Source organism: Salvelinus fontinalis, chromosome 13, assembly GCF_029448725.1.
Source record: "Salvelinus fontinalis isolate EN_2023a chromosome 13, ASM2944872v1, whole genome shotgun sequence".
NCBI lineage: Eukaryota > Metazoa > Chordata > Actinopteri > Salmoniformes > Salmonidae > Salvelinus > Salvelinus fontinalis.
In genome coordinates this window covers 21,795,932-21,823,331 of record NC_074677.1, presented here as the reverse complement: position 1 = coordinate 21,823,331, position 27,400 = coordinate 21,795,932, and the positions used below count along the sequence as shown (strand labels likewise).

The 27,400-nt window shown below is 40.9% G+C and overlaps 1 protein-coding gene and 1 long non-coding RNA gene across 5 annotated transcripts in view; one reads left to right on the top strand and one right to left on the bottom strand.

The window, feature by feature from the left end:
* Window positions 1-790: 790 nt before the first annotated feature.
* Window positions 791-4,938, bottom strand: LOC129868250 (uncharacterized). Its single transcript, XR_008761737.1, has 3 exons — window positions 4,211-4,938; window positions 2,057-2,104; window positions 791-1,976 (listed from the first exon to the last, which is right to left on the bottom strand). It is a non-coding gene; the product is annotated as an uncharacterized LOC129868250 (long non-coding RNA).
* Window positions 4,939-10,392: 5,454 nt separating this feature from the next.
* Window positions 10,393-27,400, top strand: part of LOC129868249 (CREB3 regulatory factor-like) — a 30,646-nt gene continuing 13,638 nt past the window's right edge. The window contains exons 1-6 of one of the 4 annotated variants that reach the window (XM_055942053.1): window positions 10,393-10,989; window positions 13,461-14,807; window positions 21,474-21,576; window positions 22,968-23,093; window positions 25,123-26,362; window positions 26,944-27,138. In XM_055942053.1, coding sequence (XP_055798028.1) covers window positions 21,568-21,576; window positions 22,968-23,093; window positions 25,123-26,362; window positions 26,944-27,138 — 1,570 coding nt within the window. In that variant the 5' untranslated portion in view covers window positions 10,393-10,989; window positions 13,461-14,807; window positions 21,474-21,567. Of the gene's footprint in view, window positions 10,990-13,460; window positions 14,808-21,385; window positions 21,577-22,967; window positions 23,094-25,122; window positions 26,363-26,943; window positions 27,139-27,400 lie in introns of all 4 variants that reach the window. The other 3 variants (XM_055942055.1, XM_055942054.1, XM_055942052.1) reach the window with 3 other exon arrangements.

Genomic DNA, 27,400 nt, shown 5'->3' with positions numbered 1-27,400 from the left:
TTGTCTGTCATAGTTGAAGTGTACCTATGATGAAAATTACAGGCCTCTCTCATCTTTTTAAGTGGGAGAACTTGCACAATTGGTGGCTGACTAAATACTTTTTTGCCCCACTGTACGTGCAAAGTTTTAGACTAATCTAATGAACCATTGCATTTCTGTTCAAAATGTTGTATCAAGACTGCCCAAATGTGCCTAATTTGTTTATTAATAACTTTTAATGTTCAAAATTGTGCACTCTTTTCAAACAATAGCATTGTATTCTTTCACTGTAATAGCTACTGTAATTTGGACAGTGCAGTGAGATTAACAAGAATTTAAGCTTTTTGCCAATATCAGATATGACTATCTCCTGGAAAAATGTATTGTAACTTACAATCTCATGCTAATCGCATTAGCCTACGTTAGCTCAACCGTCCCGTGGAAGGGACACCGATCCCGAAGAAGTTTGAATTTTGCCAGACCCTAGGAAGAGTAGCTGCTGCCTTGGCAGGAACTACTGGGGATCCATAATAAATACAATACAAATACAAAACACAAGTGCTGTAACAATTAAAAAGGTACAGGGGCAAACTAAGGTTTTAAGACCTGACATGATGTGTTAATTTAGTCTCTATTCAATCTATCCAACCGTACACCTATGTAAATGGGACAGATTACTTTGGCAGTTACACAGATATCTTTGTCAGTGATTTGGTTGATAAAAGTGTCCATTCGATTACAACACCATAGGAGCAAAATTGACAAAATGTTGTGATTTTTTTCTCTGTGGATGCAATTTATTTAGTTCAAACAGGCCCGGAGCTGTGTATTTGAACTCCTCTAAAAACACAGCATATGGGCAGCTACTGATGACGTTACCCAAGCAGGCTGTCCACTCGATCCGTTAGTGTGGCAGGTTGCCTCTCTCCTGAGTCATTCAAGGTATCAGGCGCACATCTATAAGAATGTATGACACAGTATTGTTTAATGACAATATAAAAACAATGACCACACAAAAGGCACTTTACATGTGTCCTTGTTATTCTCTGAAAGGCTTTTGTCATTTTACCAAACATTATATCATAAACTGCATTCGCTTTTAACTGTGGTCGGCCCACAGTGAACAGAATACACAGATTATTGTCGGATCACAGAAAATGAAGAAACGTTTCCAAAGGAGTACATTAATAAGGTGTCTAATAGCCATCATTAGCAGCTTTACCCCCCACACACCCCCTGGTGGGGATCCATCTACTGGGCTCTGACAACTGAGTTTTCCCTACTAATTAACAGGTGGATCCAGTCCCCTTTACTACTAACATAACTGTTTGGTTTTTTTATATTACAAAATCAGTAACAGTTTCCAGGGTGTGGAGAACAGGAGCCATCTGTCTGTTTCCAAAGTGTAGCATCGTCATACGAAAGGGCTAAAGTGACTTCATGCCCTCCAGTCCCTCTGCCTCTGTCAATTACATAACATAATGAACTGGACACATTGTTATTTTTGGGAACTTCTTAAAAGACATTGTGTGTGTGTGTGTGTGTGTGTGTGTGTGTGTGTGTGTGTGTGTGTGTGTGTGTGTGTGTGTGTGTGTGTGTGTGTGTCAGTCGTGGAACCATATGCATTTATACTGATTTATTGGCGTCATAAATCGTATGCAGAGATCCATCTAGCTCATCTCCTCCCTTCATCGTCATGGAAACAACCTCTAGGGGCAACATACTGTTTACATTAAAACCCTGTCTCCATGATGAATTACTTGCATTTGTTTTAGTTAACTAATCGACCAACTGTCAGTTTTGAGGCCAAACTAGAGAAAAGAGGGGAGACACATTGTGGCTGCCCATATTGGACCATGCTCCGCTTTACAATACATATAGTCGATACTTGGTGCAGCTGTTTATTTGTGCTGGGTGAGTAGTGATTAATGAATGGATACTTGTTTTATAAAGGAGGGTGAGAAGGTTTATCATGCTTTGATCCGTGTCCTCTTCAGCTGTGGAACAGAAACAAAATATTTAATAATAATATTACGACATTGTCATTGTTAATTTGTACATTCTCAAATGAGCTCACCATGGAAAAAGGCTGACACAGCAGAATCGGCAGCAACCGTCTTGAGCTCTGAGTAAACCAAAGATACAATATTTGGGGCTAAAATCTGGTCTATTTATGTTGAATCTACAATATCTTCTATCAGGCCTGTTAACAACAAGGAGCCATAGAGCCCATTTAGAGAATAGTCCAGCAACATTCAAACTGACACTTAAACATCAGTTAGAGACCATCACAGCATAAGAAAAGGCAGGTGATATCTGCAACATAAGTACACTTTAAAATCAAGAAAATATCACAAATAGTGGGGGTTAAAGACAAATGTGTACAGCATAATAATCAAATCCAGGGTTTGATTAAAAAAAAAGTTTTTTGCAAGATTGATGTTTGAGTAATAATACTATGCAATGGAGGTATTTACTTTGGGTTATTTCTTGCTGTTTTAGGTTGCTCTGGTCACATATCTGTCTGTGCAAGATTAGGGAGCGTCCAGGCTTAAGAACTGAGCTCCATGGGCTGACTTCAGAAATACAACCCTTGGAATTCAGTTCTCAAAGCTAAGAACTCAGGGTGTGTTCAGTGCATTTCTTTACAGATGAATGAACAGCTCATCCTTCCTGTAAAGTGATGCAATCAAACAAACAAAAACAAAAAAAACAGCCATACCGTTTATTTAGTACATGAGTTAAATTAAAAAATAGCTCACTTTAAAAAGGTACATCAGTATGAAAGAAAATGTCAAATATGTAGACTATTCCCAAATTTGAAAAGTATTCGGTGATTGATTCTGTCTCATTGTAATACCTTCATGTACAAATGGCATGATACTGTGACTGAGAAAACAGACTATCCCTTGAAAAAGAAATATGTCAGACTTTATTTTATTTTTATTGTAGGCTACCTCCAAGGATCACTTGTATATTTGCAGAATTGGTGCATTACATTCCCATGATGCTGTACCGAAGTTAAACACTGTCATGTCCCTATTTAATGTAGGCTAATGACCGATACCAGGTTTTCCAGTGTAAAATGTTAACTTTTAAAGAACTTTATATTTTTGTAGGTTTCTATTCTTCAACACAGGGCACGTGACTGAAACACAATAGTGTCAATTGCCAAACATCCAGTATAAAAACAGGAACTCACTAAGAAAATATTAAATGAAAGGCCTGTTCAACGATTTGAACAATTAAATTAAATCTGGACATTGCTCTTTATTTGACTATTTTCAAAGCAGATATTTGCCCATAAATTAAAATAATTAATTAATATGCAATAAAAAAAAATATATAAAAAAATACTATGCTAATAAAATAACAAGAATAGGTGCATTTATCTGAATATTACTTTTGTTTCTGTTTATTATTGTTATTATTGTGGCAACAATACTAATTGATTATTTAGAGCTGAAGTAGACCTATCTTTCTTCAAAGCAAATGACTTTACATTAAAGGTTTTACTATCTAACAACACAGTGTTGTGGTATTCCATCATGTATCACATGAATTCTCAGAAACGGTTTTAAAATCAAAAAAGGATACCTTAGTTGTGGCATAAACTGTAATAGCAGTTTGTTGTTTGATATGTTAGTAATTGAACAATTTAATCAGAAGTTATTCGTAGTCGCTAAATTGTCTTAGGAAAATTGTACAAACATATTTAGAAAAAGTTTCAATAAGTTACAATTACTAGGGTTATAATTGTGTATCGAATATAAAATGTTTAACAATCTCTTGCCATGCGTTTTTAAAATTTTAATTAGGCTATAGTCTCCATTTTAGCAATAATTTTTGATGATTCAACAACATTATCAGACGTGGGTCTATTTCAGGTGGATTAATGACGCTATATATGTGATTATCCTCTAATTACATTATCGTAGCCTATGCATATTATAGAGTACTATAAAGTATTGCACTTTAACATTGTAGGGAGATGGGCAGCCTATTGTTAGAATAGTCTAAAGCCTTAAATGCTGTAACCTCACCTCTGAATGCATTCTGCACGAATTAATCGGTTTATTTAAATAGAGGCCAATAGACAGTACAGGCCTAGTACACTTAATAAAATTACCATGAATTTGAATACAAATTAGACAGCTTAGACCATTCTCATTTACCCCTATAGCCTAGGGTTTTTTCATTAGGTAGTTAGTCACTTTCTTTTTGTACTTACCATGAGGTTCTCTCTCCTTTTTCTTTCTTTGGCTTCATCATCAGGATGAGTCATTTTGGTAACAGTGCTGTCAGCATCACGGCCGTGCCACTGCTGAATCATCCTGCCGTGCTGTCTGGGTAAAGAGGCGCACTGGGAGATCATTAGCCGCCTTCTCCAAACTCACAGCGTTCATGATGGGCCTCACATAGTAGTTGGTATATAAGGGAAGCGACGACTGCTCATTTGCATCGGCGTATATTCCAATATAGTCACGGAAAGTCCCTTTTATTATCCCACTGCACATAGAGAGGTTGCACAACTCTATGACAATGCTCATGACGCGTACATGCGCATATCAAAACAGACATAATTTTCAATAATTGTCAATAAATTGCAACATCGGACAAATAACAATTTAGTTTTTTCCATTTTCATGTTAATGTAAACATACAGGGATGGTGGGTTTCAACCGATGTCTGTTGAGAAAACGCCAGAAGCCGGAACAGGAGGAAATGTTGGTTAAGTATTCGATAGAGCGTTTCCGCTCTGTAAACTCCGTGGGTTGCGACGGGGAAATCCTGTGACCTGGTACCAACCACCAAAAGACATCTATTTAGATCGAATCTTCACTGATGACTATGCTGTCTTTCTTTTGTTTTTATCAATTGTGATCAAGGTTAGACTTGATCAACAAAATAAACCAAATAAATACATTTAGCATGACAACAATAATTATTGCTTTCCTACGTGTGGGTGTGGGTGTGTGAGTGAGAGGGAGGGAGGGAGGGAGGGAGGGAGGGAGCAACCTCTGGTCAAATAGAGAGAGAGGGGGATGAGGGAGCAACCTCTGGCCTCCAAAATGATAGAGAAAATGTAGCTGGACATCCATCTTTATGAACAGTTTGTTCCAGCTCTACAGGAAAACAACAACATATGGAGCACAATGGCCTTGCACAATACCTGGGAATGTCCCTCAGTGAAACCATTGAGGTTGAGTCTTGTTTATCTTGTGATATCAAGATGTGTGTGTGTGTGTGTGTGTGTGTGTGTGTGTGTGTGTGTGTGTGTGTGTGTGTGTGTGTGTGTGTGTGTGTGTGTGTGTGTGTGTGTGTGTGTGTGTGTGTGTGTGTGTGTGTGTGTGTGACAGAGAAAGAATCATGACATCTCTGCATGCACTTGTGCATGTCTTGCGGTGTGAGCCACAACAGAAGGTCACACAAACAGGAGAGGCGCACACAAAATATCTGAAGATCTAGCTGGCCTAAGGCATAGAAAGACACTTAAGTGAAGAGGATGCATGACAATTCTACATTTTGAATGTACTTGTACTAGGCACATCAAACATAATTGGTACTCCTTGTCCATTTAACTTCATGTGAAAAGAGTTTGGAAATGTTTAGATATTAAACTGTTGGTTTTTAATTTATATACCCATTGATTCTTGAAGAATATAACTTGAAAATGCTTCACGAGGTTAGTACCTTCACGAGGTTAGTACCTTCACGGGGTTAGTACTTTCACGGGGTTAGTACTTTCACGGGGTTAGTACCTTCACGAGGTTAGTACCTTCACGAGGTTTTCACGAGGTTAGTACCTTCACAAGGTTTTCCCGAGGTTAGTACCTTCACGAGGTTTTCCCGAGGTTAGTACCTTCACGAGGTTAGTACCTTCACGAGGTTAGTACCTTCACGAGGTTTTCACGAGGTTAGTACCTTCACGAGGTTATTACCTTCACAAGGTTTTCCCGAGGTTAGTACCTTCACGAGGTTAGTACCTTCACAAGGTTTTTACGAGGTTAGTACCTTCCCGAGGTTAGTACCTTCCCGAGGTTAGTACCTTCCCGAGGTTAGTACCTTCACGAGGTTAGTACCTTCACGAGGTTAGTACCTTCACGAGGTTTTCACGAGGTTAGTACCTTCACGAGGTTAGTACCTTCACGAGGTTAGTACCTTCACGAGGTTAGTACCAGCTCTTTCTAAACTGAAACAAATATATAAATGCAACATGCAACAATTTCAAAGGATTTACTGAGTTACAGTTCATATACGGAAATCATTAAATTGAAATAAATTCATTTAGACCTTGAATTCATTTAGACCTTAATAATAGATCTTAATCTGTGGATTTCACATGACAGGGCAGTGGCGCAGCCATGGGTGGGCTTGGGAAGGCATAGGACCATCCACTTGGGAGCCAGGCCCAGCCAATCACAAAAGGGCATTATTGCAGAGAAATACTCCACCCTCCCGCTTCAAAATGTTCTTTCAGTATATAATGCAGTAGTTTTGCTTACAATAGTTTTTGGGTCACAGTTTTGGGAAATTGGTCAACTACTAGTAAATAACCTTTATCATTTAATTAAACTTTGATACAAATAAACAAACACTTTTTTTTCAATATATACTTTAAAATGTCATGGTCACAAAGTGGTTGCTCTCACAGAAATGACTAGCAAAGCACCAACACAGCCTATAAACAAAGGACCATGTGAAAGCTCTCACCTGAAAGCTATATCGCATCAGTATATACTCACACTGCTCTCAGGGCAGGTCTGCTGGTTTTGACTAGCAAAATAAGTGACTTTTCGTAGCAGCTTAGAAGAATTAGCGTGGCAGGTTAGAATAATTCATGTGGCAGCTTAGGAAAATGAGGTTTGGGTTAGCTAAAATTGTCCCAGATGCAACATATCTAGCTACAACCAGGCCTGCACTGAGAACAATCTATGCTTCCACTAATACGATGCTGCCACCTGAAACAAACTAGGGTCAGAGATTGGATATAATGACAAAAAGCTTATTGTTGTCCACAGTGTGGAACAGCGGGCTGTCAGTCTCCCGCCTATTCCTCTCTTTGGAATGGTGGATACATCTTGTTATTTTAATACTTTTTTGAATATTCACTGAGGGGTTGATGTCAACTGCCTGTATTCAATGGAGGGTGAGATGGATTCAGGGTTCCAGCGAAGGGAAATCTTAACGCTACAGCATACAATGACATTCTATAATCTAGAGGATCCTTTGCTCCCAACATTGTGGCAACAGTTTGGGTAAGGCCCTTTCCCGTTTCAGCATGACAATGCCCCCGTGCACGAAGCGAGGTCCATACAGAAATGGTTGGTCGAGATCAGTGTGGAAGAACTTGACTGGCCTGCACAAAGCCTTGACCTCAACCCCAACCTTTGGGATGAATTGGAACGCCAACTGCGAGCCAGGCCTAATCGCCCAACATCAGTGCCCAACCTCATTAATGCTCTTGTGGCTAAATGGAAGCAAGTCCCCTCAGCAATGTTCCAACATCTAGTGGAAAGTCTTCCCAGAAGAGTGGAGGCTGTTATAGCAGCAAGGGGGGACCAACTCCATATTAGGGCCTATAATTTTGAAATTAGATGTTTGATGAGCAGGTGTCCACATACTTTTGGCAATGTAGTGTATATATAGTACCATTCAAAAGTTTGGACAAACGTACTCATTCAAGGGTTTTTCTTTATTTTTACTATTTTCTACATTGTAGAATAATAGCGAAGACATCAAAACTATGAAATAACATATGGAATCATGTAGTAACCAAAAAAGTGTTAAACTATTTAAAATACACTACCATTCGAAAGTTTATGGGTCACTTAGAAATGTCCTTGTTTTTGAAAGAAAAGCACATTTTTGTCCATTAAAATAACATCAAATTGATCAGAAATACAGTGTAGACATTGTTAATGTTGTAAACGACTATTGTAGCTGAAAACGGCAGATTTTTTATGGAATATCTATTGCCACCCAGATGAGCTCAGTGCTGCCAAGAACATTGCTCTGCTGGCTTACCACCGCTGGAGCAGGCAGCTGGAGATGGTCGACCAGAAAGATCTGATGGACTAGATCAAGACTGGGCTACGACACCCCACCCCCACAGGCTCAGACTCAGGGTAGCTGCAGGGGTTGTTTCTACGGAGTGGCTGCGATCTGACTTTTCTGGACCACTCTTCCCAGGGGCTAAAGGTCCCAAAGCTTCTGCACATGTGCCGGATTCTCTACATACGCACAGTCTCAGCTCTACTAGTAGAGAATAGGCTACTCTGGCGAATGGTGCTCTTTTAATAAAGTCTTATGTCACAAAATTTGAACAATGGGAAAGTAATTCTGCTTTAAAAGTTGATAAACTTGTAACCTCACTTTTGAGAAAATGTCCTTTGAATATTTCCGTACCTACTGGAGAGCTCTTCTTTGTTTACACCCATTGAGCATCGTTCACACCTTCTTAAGCTTTAGCACCACCCATCTCCTTAAGGGTTGATCCGAGCGTTCTGTCTTAACAACAACAACAACAGTCAAGCACACGAAGCTAACTGGCTAACATTGGCTAGCGTGCTAGCTACTTCCCGACACAAATGAGAGTACAGCTCACTGACCAATTAACTTGCCCTAGCAGAGCTGGTTAGGCTGTTTTTATGTTATCCAGAGCGTTGGTGACAGCAACTGTGCTGCTGGCAACAATTTATGCTTTTTTGCCAACATTTACTGACACCGGCCATATTCAATGGGTGTTGAGCGTTCGTAAATGAATCAGTTATTTTGCGCTCAGAGTAGATAGCCATAACGAATTTACCAGCTATGTCTATCAACAGTTGTCACAGTGACATTCTATTGAAATAATGACTTGCATTGTGGAGTCTTTTGTTAAGACATGTAGCTAGCTAGCTAGGGAAACAATGAACCATAATCCCAACTCATGACATTACTACCCTGCATGAATCTACAGGTAGCTAACCAACAAGGTTCAATGTTAGCTAGCTAACATTAGGCTATAATTAGCAAAGCAAATGGTTATGAGTTACGAATAATAAGATCATACACTTAACGTTGGCTAGCGAGCCAGCCAGCTAACATTAGCTAGCTAGCTAACAGTACACTTTAACGTGAAATGAAAACGACCTTCTGTCAAAATTAGAAACGTGTAATATCAGAAAATTTAGCTAGCTAGACTATCTTACTCATGCTCTGAAATCGGAGTAGATAACCAGAGCGAATTTACCAGCTACGTCTATCAACAGTTGTCGCAGTGACATTCTATTGAAATAGTTACTTGCCTTATGGAGTATTTTTTAAGACATGTAACTAGCTAGCTAGGTAAACAATGAACCATAATCCCAACTCATGACGTTACTACCCTGCATGAATCTGCATATAACTAATCAACCAGGTTCAATATTAGCTAGATAACATTAGGCTATAACTAGCAAAGGAAATGGCTCTGATATACGAATAATAAAATCATACACGTAACGTTAGCTAGCGAGCCAGCTAACGTTAGCTAGCTAGCTAACAGTACACTAACTTGAAATGAAAATGACTTTCTGTCAAAATTAAAAACGTGTAATAACTGAAATGTAGTTAGTTAGACTATCTTACCCGTCCGTATACATCGTGGATGGACGCTTCTCCCTGTCACGGATGCCATAGTTTCCCTTAGTTTGAAGATGTAATCCGGTGTTTTCTCCATCTCCTTAGCTATCATACTCTAATTCCCCTGTTTTCAAAACTCGGTCCTCCAGAAAGTGGAGAGCCACACGTTTGCATTTCTACTACGTGATACATTTTTAAAAAAAGCAGTGTTAGACTTGGATTAGCTATACATACTGACCAGCTCAGGCAGAAGCGGGCTATATGGCAGACCAATCCGAACTCATCTCTCTGCATGTCCAGCCCACTTATTATCTCAGCCAATCCTGGCTAGCGGGAAGGTTGCTCACTTTTTCTGTGGCTAAACCAACTAGGCTCATAATTTAACAATTTTATTCATATTTACAGATGGCATACAAGAGCTGGCATTTTACTATTTTTTTACTCGGCCTCAACTCAACACTGCTTGCCACTAGGCAAAATATGTGCTTTGAAACTAAACACAGGTAGGCTACAGCTTGTTAACACTATCTGCTCTGAAATTCGCTCACTGTACATAACTCGAAACAACACTGTACATAACAAATAAGATCTAAATGCATATTCCCATGAAACTAATTGAGATCAAACGGTTTGCATGCAGATGTTGCATGGATGTTTCACCTGTAAAACTTTAAGAATTATCTTTCACGATTGACAGTGAGAAATGTGTGAGGGAGTGACCACCAAAAAATGTGTGCGTAAAGTAAAAGTTAAAATAAACACATGTGCAGAACATGATACAGTTCTTTCCAGGGGCGGGACCGGGGCAGTACGCGGCGGTTACCTACGGATATGCAGCCTCGGCCTTGTTTCTATGGAACCTTGCTGAAAGGTTGCCAGTAATGGGCAAGCTACGTAAACAGAAACGGTACGGTAGATCTGTCTTTAAACTATGGGCACCTTCGATAGATAATTAGTAGAAATAGTTTGGTGCTTCTGTTTTTCATCACTGGTTATTTGGACAAATCACGATTTCGCAGCTGTTCGCGTCATTCGAATTTCGGAAGCGGAAGGGACATTCGGTCCATGGACTTGCCCGTAACTTGCAAACAGAGAGCGTGGAGCTCAAACGTAATACTTGTTAATGCATTAATTTTGTTACGCACTTTACAATGTATCAACAATGGGCTACATTATGCGTCGCGATTCTTGACGTAGACGCTTCTTCATGTGACCTGACTTCCCGATGTGCTACTAAAGTTCTGTAGTTCTCATGGACTTCTCGTGAATTCAACATTCTTAAATCAACAAACAAATCATAAGACGCAACATGGCTTTTGCCATTCCTATGGTTATAGTTACATTGTTTTGGGGATTTGTTGGAGGGGTGGTACCATCTTTTATTCCGAATGGACCAAACAGAGCGTGAGTATGGAGTATTGCGGGGCAGAATTCATTTTCTACTGTGCAGGAAATGTGAAAGAGATGAGAATGAAAAATAATCCTGGCTGTCGGATTTTATTGTATAATATCAATATTATATCACAAAAAGTTCATGAAATGTATAAGCAAATTACGTTTTTGTAATAGCCCACTCTTTGATGGTATGGCTTTAAACTTTAGAAAAATAACATGTTAATTCTATTGCATTACTGGATCTATGGCCATATCTGCTTCTCACAGGGTCGTCATTACCATGCTAGTATTGACTGCAGTTTGCTGCTACTTGTAGCAAATATCACGATTTTTTTTTTAATTCCCTTGTGAAATGTATAGATGCTTTGCCATATAGCACAGGCTTCATTCAACTTGTGTTCTTTTTTTTCTCTCGACAGAGCAGTGTAGTCACGTGGGTCGCGCGTCAGCCAGGCAAGTGACCTCTGAGCTAGCTAGTGACAGGCAAACACATACCTACTTATTAACTTATTAACAACATTTAAGGAAGTTTCTTTTAAAATTATTCATAAATATTATCCTGCCAACCACTATATATAGAAGTAAAAAAAAAAACATGCATTCAAATTGTACTTTTTGTAATGACCACCCAGAAACAATGTTGTATCTTTTTTGCCATTGTATTCATGTAAGGAATCTGTGGCAATACATCAGTAGATTTATAATTGTACACATTTATGAAGATTTTACACTATTATGGAGAGATGTACTGCTTGTATTCTTTACTTATGATAGAAATAAGTTAAAACAATTTTATGTAATTAATTTCATTATTCTTTTGGCCAAATTTCATATTCACAAATGTAATTTACAAACAAAACACCACATTTTCTTACCTTGCAAAATAAATTGAACTATATTTTAAGACAATTAAATAGACACATAGACACTAAAAAAAGCTGTTGTGATGCTGGAATGTGATATTGTACCCCCTAGCCCCGCCCCTATCCCAAATGTCCTTTGTATATTCATTATATATACTTCTGTTCCCCATGTACTTTTTGTATTGATTTGTTGTTAATAAAAAAATGTAAAAACATTGTGACAGGCATGCATACGTGCTATATTGTTCCACCGATAGGGGGCAGTAATTACAAGGCATCGTGTGCATTCATTGGTTCCATAGCTCTGCCAAGAATGTGAAAGAAACAGAATAGCCTTTTGTATTTAAGTGTGTGAGAAACCAGTGTGATTCACACGAGGATCAAATTGGTGAACTTTGCCCTGAAAAACTGGGAGAAGTTGCAAGGAGCTCAATAAGCCACGTCTTTGTTACAAACCCACTGTCTTTAATTGGGGCTCTGTTCAAGTATTTACGAATCTTCTGTTCACTTTGTCTATTTAGCCTGTATTCACATTTTACAGATAACACCACTTAAAGGGGGAATCTGCAGTTCAAACTATTTACAAAGCGGTCAGTCCACCACTGTTTCTGTAAACAGCTGAGGGACGGGGCTAGAGAAATGTAACCACTCTCAAATTAATAGACAGAGCTATGGATACAAGATATAAAAAGTATTGTTTTAATCATGTTTTGAGGCTATATATTGTTTGTTTACAATTAAATTGTTTTTAAACAACAGAGGAAAACAAGCTAATTTGGGTTCTGGGTTAGAAAGTTCAAAAAAGTACGCGAGGAAATTCTAAGTTATATTCTTCAAGAATCAATGGCTATATAATCAATTTAAAAGTGGGGAAAAAAGGATTGCAGATTCTCCCTTCAAACTATGTTGCCTAATGAAACCACTCTTACCAGTTATCAGTGTTTAATGGATAAGGTAAAGATCTCTGTGCTTCAGAACAAATACCAGAGAGTGGGCTATTAGTTGCTGCCAAATATGACAGCTGGCCTGATTTATAGCACAGTCAGATCCATCCAGGCGGACCCAGGAAACAGTCAAAACAAACAGCAAACAGTTACTTGGATTGTCTGCTGCATCTATTTACATGGCAACTCTTTTTGATAAATATTGAGCTTGTGGAGCAGCCTATGCCTGTGTGTTACTGAGCCTTTGTGTTAATGAACCAGCTGACGACAGTAGCTGGCCACAACATTGAAAGCAAATGTACAAAACAAGCACAGTGCATTGTCTCCTCAGTAAAATGTTGGGAATTCATGATGGAGAGAGGTTTGCTGAACAACTCCTTCTTTGCTCTCATTTAAACGGTATTTCATTGATCACTCCACAGTACATATGTTACACCCCTGAACCCTTTAACCTGTCACACATACTGTTATTGTATGTTGCATCATTCTTTTTTTTACATCATTGGATCTAAAAAATAAATAAAAAATCCACATTCTGGCTTTGTTCAAATTAAAGATAAATTCAACACAAAGATGATAAGAGTGCTTGAAGCAGATGAGGAGAGTGCATAATGAATATGCTAATTGTAAGGCCATCATAATGTTTTTTTTTCTCGTCCCTGTTCTTTCACAGCTGGTTGATAGCCATTCTCTCCCAGCTGAATCCACTGTTTGGACCTGCTTTGAGTAATGACACTATTTGGTATCTGCAATTCCACTGGCGCTGACTCTGCCCTCGACTCTGCCCTCAATGACTGAGAAAGGCACAGGAAGACCAAAGGCATCATAAACCTGTCCATTTAGCTTTTTTAACTTTATATCTGACTCTTGGTTTACCTAAGATAATGGTAATAAATATACTGAAATACCTTGCCAGATGGAAGTCATGCTAGCCTGTAAAACAGTTAGCAATCTAGGGAAGCTATATCTATATAGGAATTTGAAAATGAGGGGGCAAGCACATTGAGTGAAAGTGATTGTTTTATTTCTTACTGCTGAGTAATAGCCTCTTCTATTGATAGAGGGGGGCTGGCATGTGGCCGGGGAGCGCAGGCAGATCTATGTCCTCCAGACTTTCCCACAGGCCCTGAGCTCAGACCCTCCCACCAATGGAATCCTTGGCTTTGTTTATATTTATTTTATTAACCACACAGTTACTAAGTATTTTCGGGTTAAATGCTCTTTCAATGTAGGATATAGGATCTTCAGCGATGATTGGATTCACATTACCTTGCTCATCCTATCAGCATTGTGTTTCTCAAAACTTGTGTTTATTTATCTCACCCAACTTGTCTGTTACAATTAATATTTGAAGGCGCCTCAAAATCCACTTTGTGATTTTGTTTTTGTACTGTATGCACATTTTTGGGGACACAATGTGCCCAAGCATTTCCTGTACAGGCAGTAATGTTGACTAAATGAGTTAACCTTGTCTGTATGTTCCATGTTTATCTTGCCCTGGACAATTTTTTCCCAACATAGTAACAATGTCAAAGCACAGTACATAACATATAGCATTATGGCAGATATAATCAAAGATGGTATTTATACTGTACAGTATAATATTTGTAAACCCTAATGACTTGAGTTTCATGCTTTCACCAAGCAAGTGTAACCTAGAGCCTTTGGAAATATATGTGTCATTATTGAATTATTTATATTACTTCCCTATTATAAAAATGTCTGGGTAACTGTATTATAGCATCTGAAGTGTGTGCAATGCTCTGCATTGTGTGCAGTAGTATACTGTAATTTAGGTGCAATGTTTTGGGTCAATCTTAAAGCTTCAGTGCGATTGGTCAGTGAAGGACCACGTGACTAGGTAGTCACGCGCTTTCCAAGGAACCCGTCAGGAAGAAGAAAAACAAAACAAACGCAAGAGAAAGGCAGCGTGGACTCCATTGAAATTGCTTTGTTATTGCTCAGATAGGAATAAACACGAAGCGAAACACGACACAACGTTCATATGGGGTTTCTAAAGGTGAGCTGAACGTTTTTAAAACCATTTGCCAAACTTTGTGGATAATGTTTCTTCGTTGTATGCTTGTTACCTCTTGTCTTGGTTAGCTGGTTATATCGTGCGGCTGTGAGAGGGGCGGGACGGAGGCCATACTGGAGCTAGTTGGTAGGGAACAAGATTGAGCTATTTTCGCGTTAAATCCTGCTGAACTAAAACGGCTTACTTATTTGACAAACCATTTTTTGTTGTATCAGGATAACTGTAGATATGTGCATGCACAATGTAGCTCCTTTCAATAGCTTGAATTTTTGTTTACGAAATTATTTTTATTTGCAAGATTGACATTTTGTGATTTATTTTTTGGGGGATCATGCGGGTGTTGAAACAAGGTGCTGTGAATCAGACATTACCCCATTAATGCTTTTTGGGTCAAGTAAAATCAACATCCTCTTAGGGTACACGCCCCCCACCCCCACCATGCTGCTACAGAGCTCGAGAAAAAGATCTAGAACATTCTAGGTAAATTGAGCAAAGAATAAAGACAGCATTTGACCGAGTTTGTTGACAAATTGTCATTTCGGGGATTGAAGGGCGTCAACTAGTCGGGACGGTTGTCGATGCTTACTTTTGTTCAGTGTCACCGAGATATCCACGTCGTGTGTTTATAATATTGACTAACTAGATATGCGTGTTCCCTCAGTAATTTATGATAAGATGATTACATAGACCTCAGTAAAAATGATCTCCTATGCGAATTCTGCCTGTCAAGGGGTCATTTTGCATGTATTTAGTCAGCTATTTAGGCCATAAAAACAATCCTTTTAAATTGCTTGTTGTTTTCAGTCTCAACCTACAATGAAATCTCCTGCTATTGACAGCAAAGCCGACCATTCGTACATATCTGGAGGCGGGCTATAACTGCGCTTTGACCAATAGGGCTGTTGGATTACGTGGGTGTTGGCCCAGTAGTAGTACGTTAGTTTGACGTTGTACTTGTTTGTGTTGGGATCCATGTTGAGGCAGCCTAAAACTATTCATTCAGTTGATTAGTGATTGTATTTTTGTTTTTGTTGATTGCTCACTACAATCCTGTACTCGAATATATACATTTGGCCATATGTCTCTTCCGAAAGTCAGATATTGCAGAGGTATTATGCTGAGTAGTTAACGTTAGATCGTCCATCGTCATCGCGTGTAACGCTAGACATCTAGTCCTATATCAATACTGAACAAAAATATACACGCAACATGCAGCAATTTCAAATATTTTACTAAGTTACCGTTCATATAAGGAAATCAGTCAATTTAAATAAATGAGGCACTATTCTATGGATTTCACATGACTGGGCAGGGGTGCAGCTATGGGTGGGCCTTGGAGGGCATAGGCCCACTCAGGAGTTTTTTTCCCCCCACAACAGGGCTTTATTTCCGATAGAAATACTGCTCAGTACACCCCATGCAGAAGAAGAAGCTGGATGTTGAGGTCCTGGGCTGTCGTGGTTACACGTGGTCTGCGGTTGTGAGGCCTGTTGGACATACTGCCAAATTCTCTAAAATGACAATGAAGGCAGCTTATGGTAGAGAAATGAATATTAAATTCTCCAGCAACCGCTCTGGTGGACATTCCTCAGCCAGCATGGCAATTGCAGGCTCCCTCAACTTGAGACATCTGTGGCATTGTGTTCTGTGACAACTGCACATTTTAGAGTGGCCTTTTATTGTCCCCAGCACAAGGTGCCCCTGTGTAATGATCATGCTGTTTCATTTGCTTCTTTATATACCACACATGTCAGGTGGATGGATTATCTTGGAAAAGGAGAAATGCTTAAATTTGTGTGTATGGAACATTTCTGTGATCTTATTTCAACTCATGAAACATGGGACCAACACTTTATATGTTGCCTTTATATTTTTGTTCAGCGTAGTTTATAGGTGGTAGATCTGAAGACTTTTAGCCCATTTCTGCTGTAATTCTTTCCTACATGATCGATTTTCCCCTGTAAACTTAGGGGTGACCAATGTTGCAAATTTGATGTGGAGTGCGCTGCATGCTGAGAATACCACACACATTCTTGTCTTGACTCTTTGCTCAACATGTCCTCAAAGCAAGGTTGTCATTACCAGCTGTGGTGGTTAGACCAGGAGGATATCCTTCAGAGTACATGGAAGAAAGATGTCTGCCTCAGTGTATTGGTTAACTTTGTGATAATAATAACACGGTAATAACTGAGATAATAAAACGGACCTAAACATCCTTTTTACAGAAATACAACAATAATCCTGAAACAGTCCATTTTGTATATTGGTAGTACAGTATCTCAAATGTTGCAGGCCTTGCAAACAAAATCAATGCAATTTAAAACATCTAGGCTATGTAGATGTACACTGAACATTTAATGGTATGTCTCTCAGGCGTAGTCAGTTAATTATTATAAGGTTGCTGGTGCTGCATTTAAATCCTGGTTTTGGTATTGGCCCTAGACCTATAAATATGCTTGCATGATATTGATAGAAGTTGCCCGGTAGTATTAAGTTTGCGGGACTCATCTTGCCATGTTTATAGCCTACTTTTCTATTGTAGTTGTAGAGAACATAACAATTTCTCTGTGTAATTAATTAGCGAATAGAGATGACAACAAATAATTCCTGCTACCACTACCAAATTGGCCTATCACACTTGAGATGATTATCTCTCTGTTATTATATTATAAAGCCAACACACGTGGCAAGGATTCAGTTCAGCACGGAAGCGGAGCTTTCTCTGTAGGATGCTACCTTCAATATTAGTAGAATAATATGAAACTTGGATATGCTGGTGATATATTTTTTGGTGTGCTGCAAAAGGGGCACAGGAGAGGTCCCTTCCTGTGTTTCTAAAATATACCTATGCTGGCCTTTACACCAATGTTTTTTTTGTGAAGCATATCAGTTGGTGACGGGGTAGCAATTGATGAAATAGAGTATCACAATATTATCTTTGACGATATTTATATACAATACCAGTCAAAAGTTTGGGCACCTACTCATTCCAGGGTTTTATTTTATATTTACTATTTTCTACATTGTAGAATCATAGTGAAGACAATCAAAACTATGAAATAACACAAATGGAATCATGTAGTAACCAATAGAGTGTTAAACAAATCAAAATATGTTTTAGATTCCTCAAATCTAAAACATTACTACACCCTTTGCCTTGATGACAGCTTTGCACAAGCTTGGCATTCTCTCAACCAGCTTCACCTGGAATGCTTTTCTAACCGCCTTGAAGGAGTTCCCACATATGCTGAACATTTGTTGGCTGCTTTTCCTTCACACTGCGGTCCAACTCATCCCAAACATCTCAATTGGGTTGAGGTCGGGGTGATTGTGGAGGCCAGGTCATCTGATACAGCACTCCATCACTCTCCTCCTTGGTCAAATAGCCCTTACACAGCCTGGATGTGTGTTGGGTCATTGCCCTGTTGAAAAACAAATGATAGTCCCACTTAGCGCAAACCAGATGGAATGGGGTATCACTGTAGAATGCTGTGGTAGCCATGCTTTAAGTAGGCCTTGAATTAAAAAAAAAAAATCACTGACAGTGTCACCAGCAAAGCACCCCCACACAACCTCCTCCATGCTTCACGGTGGGAACCACACATGCGGAGATCATCCATTCACCTACTATGCGTCTCACAAAGACATGGCGGTTGGAACCAAAAATCGCAAATTTGGACTCATCAGACAGACCAAAGGACAGACTAATATCCATTGCTCGTGTTTCTTGGCACAAGCAAAGTCTCTTCTTATTATTATTGGTGTCCTTTTGGTAGAGGTTTCTTCGCAGCAATTTGACCAAGAAGGCCTGATTTTCTATTATTGTGTGCATGGAACTGTACTCATTGTTGTCAGGGATCAGAGAATTTGGGTTAAATGCAGAAGACACATTTCAGTTGAATGTATTCAGTTGTACAACTGACTAGGTATCCCCCTTTCCATGGTTGTAAAGAGTATGTTATAAAAAAGATGTAGGTCCATTATTTTCTACATACTTTATATCTGGTTTAAGTTAACACAGAACCCTCCCCCCACCCCTTTTAAATGGTCAATTTGCTGGTAGGCTGGTTTAGCCTCAATGTTTTCTGTGTGCTTGTGAGTGAGACCCTCCCACCCTGAAGCTGGTACAGGAGTATGACTGTCCCTTGTATCTGTCGTTCTTTCCCCACACAATCAGATTGTGAAGTGGGCTCATGTTTCCTAAGGCCTGTGGCTTAATGCCTCTGGCTTAATGCCTTTCCAATTGTGTTGAGACCTTTTGAAGCCAGCTAATGCATAGTGAAGTTTAATGTCCGTCAGGAGCAGCTTGTGACATCCATTGTGACCAATGATATATACAAAAACTAGATTGCTGATGCTATGTATTGGCCAATGAGAGGCTTTGAAGCCACCGGTCGGCCATATTGGTAATCCTCAGCTGCAGCCCTCCATAGGAATGAATGGAATTGCACAGTATTTCAATGAAATATTTCAAGGACAAATTTACATGTATTTATGTTTTTTTTTTAGGTTTGAGTGGGGACAGTAACATTAATATTTTTTTTTAAATCTACTTTAAGGAAAATGGCTTTGCTATATTTTTGATTTGCATGTATAGCTCACATAACACAATTTTAAAAAGGATGCTTTAAGGTGTCTGTGATAGAATAAACATGGAAAAAAACAATGTAGACTTTAATAAATGCATTTCTATAGCTTCCAAAATGTTTTTTTACAGCGGTGGGGGAGTAGTAAAATGGATCAGCGGTGGGGGAGTAGTAAAATGGATCAGCGGTGGGGGAGTAGTAAAATGGATCAGCGGTGGGGGAGTAGTAAAATGGATCAGCGGTGGGGGAGTAGTAAAATGGATCAGCGGTGGGGGAGTAGTAAAATGGATCAGCGGTGGGGGAGTAGTAAAATGGATCAGCGGTGGCTTCAGAACAGTGCTCCCTGTCTGTCATCTAGTGTATATATAAATAATTGATTGTGACCCATATGTCAGTGCCCATGGTAAAATGACTTAACCTGTCTGCAAAGCATACCTAAGAGCCCATTATGCTTTAGTCGTGATCTCCTATTTCAAAATCTTGCGCCAACAAGGCTAAGACATGTAGCCTGCCCTAATCTAGATGGACTACAGTGCTGTCAATACTGGGTGTGGAGCATTATTTCGGCCTTCCTTTCATCTCCATATTCTGCCGTCAACAGAAACCTATCATCAGAGAAATCTGACTAGGAAGTGAGTGGTCAATCGTAAGCGTAGGAGAGAGGCCTACTCTGTAGCGTGCATTTTAGAAACTGTTGCAGTAAGGCATCACGCAGTGTGTTTTTAATGTCCAGGGGGATGTTTCTGTGTAGAGAGGACAAATATATTAAAATGGCAGAGTGCAGTAGCCAGGCTGGCAGGCAGTTTCGCATGGCATCAGCACATTGCAGCAAGGGCTTCCCCACAGTGCCTCCCAAAACACAATCGCCCTCATCTGAGTGGCTCTAACAGGTGGGTGTATTTTCAGGACCAGGACTGCACTCACAGCACATTACTTTTCCTTTGCATGGCATTTTAAGACTCATCAACACATCTCGCTTTTAAGGTGAGCTATGTGTAACCAGTAACATACTGACTAGGTATGCGTAACCAGTAACATACTGACTAGGTATGCGTAACCAGTAACATACTAACTAGGTATGCGTAACCAGTAACATACTGACTAGGTATGCGTAACTTGTTTCAGCCAGGGCTACTGCTCTGTTTTGCAGGCTATGCTGCCGTGTCTGTGTGTCTCTGTGTGATGCTGTGGCAGGCAGAGAGAAGAGGAGGTGGTGTTTTTCTGTTGGTGTTTTTCCTCTGCGGGCAAAAGCTGCTGTGTGAAAAGCAGACAGGGGTGATAAGAAGCTCATTTGACTGAGTTGGCAAACCAGGTGGAAAATGTCATCCGCCACTAGAGGAGCTGGGTTGTTTTGCTCTGTGTCACAGCTGGCCACCACAGTGACCTCCCTCCCTCCCCAGCATATTTCTCATGATTTGTTATGCAAACGGGGTCCAGCGACTCTGCTCCCTCTCTTTGTGACTCTTCGTTGGCAGCGGGGAATGGTAGCTAGCTAGAGTCGTTTTAAAAATAGCCTAGACACAGTGTTTATTCAATGCTCATTTTGTCTCGCATCAAACTAATCTGCTGCCTGCAGGGAGGGCTCCCAGTGTATTTTCTGGATCTGAAATGCTGCAACCGGACAATGTCGGCAACTTTGCTCGGCTTCGACTATGTCTCTTTTACAAACATGGAAGCCCCCCCCCCAGTTTTGCACTGAGTGTAACCAACACAGTCATGAGTTAAGATATATCAAACTAGAGTTGATAGAAGTAGGCTATGTGTTCTGATTTAAATGAACAGCCGGTCTTGACAGTCGCTCTTAGAAGCCGTGTTTGACGATCTGCACAGAATCTCAGCTTGCAGGCTAAGTGACAGTATTATGTGTTTGAGGCGTATAAGATCGTAGGCGGGGAAGTGGGAAAATGTGCAAACATATGTAATATCTTACTAATTGAACCCTTCCATTCCCCCTGTGTTCTCATCTCTCTCCAGACACCAGGCATCAGACGAGAACTAGACTTCCATGAGTTCACAGAGTTTTCCACAATAAAGAAGACTCTTTTTGTTACTTAACTCATAGATTTTTCTACTGTCGGTTGACATCATCCGAAGACGACTGGGACACGAGTTCGGAGGAAAAATTCCCAATAAGGAACAGCGATTGGTGCTCGGCGATGCCTCAGGTAATGGAAGGGAAGTTCTTTAGAAGTGGTCCAGCTTTAGGCAGTTGTTTTTCCATAGTCTTGCAATTTACCAACTTCTGAAGCGAAAACAACTAGGTTGCTGGACAGTTAATGGACAGTCTGTAGCCTAAAACTGACAGACCTCAGTCTAGTTTCCCTGCAATTACACTGTGGATGACATAGCCACAGATGGAACAATGAGCCGGTTAGTTAGAAAAGTCTTTGATACAGCTGTCAGTGGACAGACAGCCTATGGTGATTTCCCACGTCCATGGGAACATTCCCCTTTTTATCCATGCTGACCCAACCCCACAAATGTTGTTTGTTCACTGTTACTCTCCATGCTTAACTAAATGTTATAGGGGCAATCTGCGGTTGGTGCATACATTAATTAAAATAAATAAATACATTTAAAAAATAATAATTTTTAAAATAAGTTCATTTTATATATACCCATTGATTCTTACAGAATGTAACTTATAATTGCCTCATGACCGTAGTTTAAAACAGATTGCCTCTTTAAACTACAACTATATTGAACAAAAATATAAATGCAACATGGAACAATTTCAAAGATTTAACTGAGTTACAGTTCATTTAAGGAAATCAGTCAATTGAAATAAATAAATTAGGCCCTAATCTATGGATTTCACATGACAGGGTCGCAGCCATGGGAGGGCATAGGGTCGCAGCCAGGCCCAGCCAATCAGAATTAGTTTGTCCCCACAAAAGGGCTTTATTACAGACAGGAATACTCCTCAGCAACCCCACCCTCCCCCCTCAGACGATCCCTTAGGTGAAGAAGCCAGATGTAGAGGTCCTGCCTGTTGTGGTAAACATTCGATTTACATTCAATTCCCTGGCAACAGTCTGCGGTTGTGAGGCCGGTTTGACATACTGCCAAATTCTCTAAAATGACGTTGGAGGCGGCTTTATGGTAGAGAAATGTAACACTAAATTCCCTGGCAACAGCTCTCATGGACATTCCTGCAGTTAGCATGCCAATTGCACGCTCCCTCAACTTGAGACATCTGTGGCATTGTGTTGTGTGACAACTGCACATTTTAGCGTGGCCTTTTATTGTCCCCAGCACAAGGTTGATATGCCACACTTGTCAGGTGGATGGATTAACTTGGCAAATGAGAAATGCTCACTAACAGGGATGTAAACAAATTTGTGCACAAAATATGAGAGAAATACGCTTTTATTTCAGCTCATGAAACATGGGACCAACACTTTTACATGTTGCATTTTTATTTTTTGTTCAGTCTAATTATCTCCCTTCACTCTGAAATGGAAAAGCTGTATTTAAACATGTTCTTCAGAGTATTATAACAGGACAACAGGAATTGCAACCGGTTGAATAGTTTGGAATGTTTATTCCCCTTTAGCCCGCCATCAGTGGAATGGATCTTCCCTTTGGGGATTTCTTTCAAAATTATACTTTTGCTGATCAGGCGCTGACCAGCACGGACCTGTTGGCGAGTAACACAGACCCAGACTTCATGTACGAACTGGTAAGTGTTGGCTCATTCATTACAAAACCCACTGATATTGCCAACTACTTTTTCATTGTCAAGTTCAGCAAATTTTAGGCATGACATGCCAGCAACAAACGCCGAACCTACACATCCAAGTATAACGGACCAAATTATTAGAGACGAGCTGTTATCATTTTGAATTCCGTAAAGTGAGTGTGGAAGAGGTGAGAAAAAATATTGTTGTCTATCAACAATGACAAGCCACCAGGGTCTGACAACTTGGATTGAAAATGACTGAGGATAATAGAGGACGATATTGCCACTCCTATTTGCCATATTTTCAATCTAAGCCTACTAGAAAGTATGTGGCCTCGTGCCTGGAGGGATGCAAAAGTCGTTCCGCTACCCAAGAATTCCGCTGCCCCCTTTACTGGCTCAAATAGCCGACCAATCAGTCTGTTACCAACCCCTAGTAAACTTTTGGAAAAAATGGTGTTTGACCAGATACAATGCTATTATACAGTAAACAAATTGACAACAGACTTTTAGCACCCTTATAGGGGAGGACATTCAAAAGCACAGCACTTATAGAAATGACTGCTATATTGTGGATAAAGAGTTACCTAACAGAACACAGAGGGATGTTCTTTAATGGAAGCCTTAAACATAATCCAGATGGAAGTAGGAATTCCCCAGGGCAGCTGTCAAGGCCCCTTACTATTTCCAGTCTTTACTAACGACATGCCACTGGCTTTGAGTAAAGCCAGTGTGTCTATGTATGCGGAGGATTCAACACTATACACGTCAGCTACTACAGCGACTGAAATTACTGCAACACCTAATAAAGAGATGTAGTTATTTTCAGAATGGGTGGCAAGAAATGTTAGTCCTAAATATTTAATTCAAAAGCATTGTATTTGGGACAAATCATTCACTAAACCCTAAACCCCAACAAAATCTTGTAATGAGTAATGTGGAAATTGAGCTAGTTGAGGTGACTAAACTGCTAGGAGTAACCCTGGATTGTAAACTGTCATGGTCAAAACATGTTGATACTACAGTAGCTAAAATAGAGAGAAGTCTGTCCATAATGAAGCACTGCTCTGCCTTCTTTACAACACTATCAACAAGGCATATCCTACATGCCCGAGTTTTGTCTCATCTAGACTACTGTTCAGTCGTGTGGTCAGGTGCCACAAAGAGGGACTTAGGAAAATTACAATTGGCTCAGAACAGGGCAACAAGGCTGGCCCTTAATGTACACAGAGAGCTAACATGACTCATATGCATGTCAATCTCTCATGGCTCAAAGTGGAGGAGAGATTGACTTCATCACTACTTGTTTTTGTAAGAAATGTCGATAAGCTGAATGCACGGAGCTGTCTGTTTAAACTACTAGCACAAGACATGCCACCAGAGGTCTCTTCACAATCCCCCAAGTCCAGAACAGACTACGGGAGGCGCACAGTACCACATAGAAATCAAATTTGTTGCATACACATATTGAGCTGAAGTTATTGCAGGTGTAGTGAAATGCTTGTACAATACTTGACTACATGGAATTCCACATCAGGTGGAATTCCACATCAGGTAACTGAAGCAAGCAGTAGAATCAGATATATATTTTTTTAAACAGATAAAAATACACCTTATGGAACAGCGGGGACTGTGAAGAGAGACACACGCACGGGTACAGACGCACGCATACTTACACACACCCACTAGCACACGTATATTGTAATATTGTTGTATGGTGGTATTATACATTTTGTATTGTAGTGGTGTAATAATGTTATATGATGTACTGTTTTATTTTATGTGTTATGTAAGTGCCTTAATGTGTTTGGACCCCAGGAAGAGTAGCTGCTGCCTTGGCAACAGCTAATGGGGATCCATAATAAATACACACAGAGAGGCAGGACAGGTGGTGTAGTAGAGAACACAACATGCTATGACAATACAATAACAAAAAAATGTAACGTTATTTACACAGAATATTGTTGATTGAAGATGGTTACATACTTATCACACTATTTTAATCTCTGTACTTTCTTTTCCTCCCCAGGACAGAGAAATGACTGCTTGCCTAAGTCCTAGAGTTGATCACTTCACGGTGGGGGACTGCAAGGAGATGGAGTGTGGGGAGCACCTCATGGAGCTGGTGGACAGCGACCCGGCCTACAGCTCGAACTTTGAGCAGTGGGATACGTACTGGGAGGACCTGACCAAGTACACCCGTTTCACCAGCTGTGACATCTGGGGCACCAAGGAGGCAGGCCTGGATGACTTCTCCAGCCCTTACCAAGACGAGGAGGTGATTGCCCGGACCCCCACCTTGGCTCAGCTCAACAGCGAGGACTCGCAGCCCCCTGTGTGTGACACACTCTACCACCCTGATCTGCTGATAGGGGGCCAGAAGCAGCACACCTCCCTCCACCCACTCTCCCTGAGCAAGAAGACAGCCGCCCGCCCGGGCCCCTCCTCTTCCTGCTCCAACCTTGTCAAGAACCCCCTGGGCGACTTTGCCAAGGGTTCCCAGAAGGCCACCTGGCCTGTCCCCTCCAGCACAGAGACAATGTCCAAGGCCCAGGGAACCAGCAAGATGGCCACCCTGGGCTACCACTGCAATGACTACGTGCGCAAGGCAAAGGTTCGCATCAGCATGCCCCACCGGCCCCTAGTCGACATGCCCATGGCCTCCCATCAGGTTGAGGCTGAAAACCACTTCACATACAGCAGCAAGCCCCCAGAGCTGGCCACCACATCTGGCTGTGCTGCCCCCGTGGCTGCTCCTGCTACTGCAGCCTCCGCCTCTGCCTCCGCCAGCACCCTGGCCTATGAGAAGACGGTAGAGCTGCCTCGCCGGGAGATGCCACCCGCCTCAGTGGGCACGTCTGGAGCTGTGCCCCCTATGCTACACTACCCTGTAGCTGGGGCTGGGGCCAGCGAGACCCTGGTGACTGCCAGTGGGACTGACCCAGTCTCTGACAAGAAGAAGGAGGAGGAGCACAACTACTCCCTGTTCCTAACCCGAGCCAGGCTGGCCGGGAAAGCCCTCACTGAGGAGGAAGAGGAGGAGGAGGAAGAGGAGGAGGAGGAAGAGGAGGAGGTGGGGGAGGACGAAGATGATGCTGAGGGGGTGGAGCTGGATGAAGATCTCGATGAAGATCATGATGAGGGTTTTGGCAGTGAGCATGAACTCTCTGAGAATGATGATGAGGAAGATGAGGAGGACGATGATTATGAGGGGGATAAAGATGATGACATGAGCGACGCCTTCTCCGAGCCAGGTAGCCATATATCAGGTAGACATTCACCTTTTTTGAGACTCACATTGGCCCCAAGGCCAAAGTCCAAGCATGTACTTTTATAGCAACCATTTTGTTTTTCCATGTGAAGTGAGGTTGGAGTCGCTGAAGGTGCTCTCTTCAGACCGGCAGTTTATTACAAATGTCAGCTCCCTGTAATAGTAATGATCACTTAGATGGGAATATCTTTGTAGCTACAGAGTCCCACGGAAAGGAAATATGTGATTGGTGAACTTATTCCCTGTTGGGAGTTCCTGGCCTGGCCCGGCCCATTGTGGTCCAGTGAGTCAGGATTATAAATGGATCTTGAGAATGGGGTCATGTTTCTGCTTTGGGTGGATGTTAGTGTGACCCTGGCCATGCTCTGAGATGGAACAGTATAATCAAGGGTTTATTTAAGCTGTTTTATATGTGGAAGGCTCTCTGATCGACTGACCCTGTGCCATTTTCTCATCCTCGCTCTCTCTCCATCTTCATCTCTCTACCCTCACCCTTATCTCCCTTGCTAATATTTTCTCTCTGGTCCTTCTTTCTCAATTGTGTCTTTCGCTCTCTCCCTCCCTCCCTGTTGTGATCAGGATGTGACAATGACGCGGTGGAGGACGTGAAGGGGCTGACGGCAGGGATCTCCAGGAAGAGGGGCAAGCGCCGCTATTTCTGGGAGTACAGCGAGCAGCTCACCCCCTCCAAGCAGGAATGCTTGCTCAAGCCCTCTGAGTGGGACAGGGAGACCCTGCCCAGCAACATGTACCAGAGGAATGGCCCACACCACGGTGAGACACACTTTATCATAAACACACACATCTGGTAAGTGGTGACATGTACAAGCACACGCCACAAAATATCTATTGCACTACAATCATGTGAAGAAGTATGAATTCCCGCATTTACACATACAGTTGATGGAAGCCACACTCGTCATAGTTCATCGATTACAGTAGATCACATCATACAGTACATTCTACCCTGATAATGTATGTAGGTTATAAATGTAACATTGTTGTTCCATTATTTATAGTGTACATTTTGGGGTTT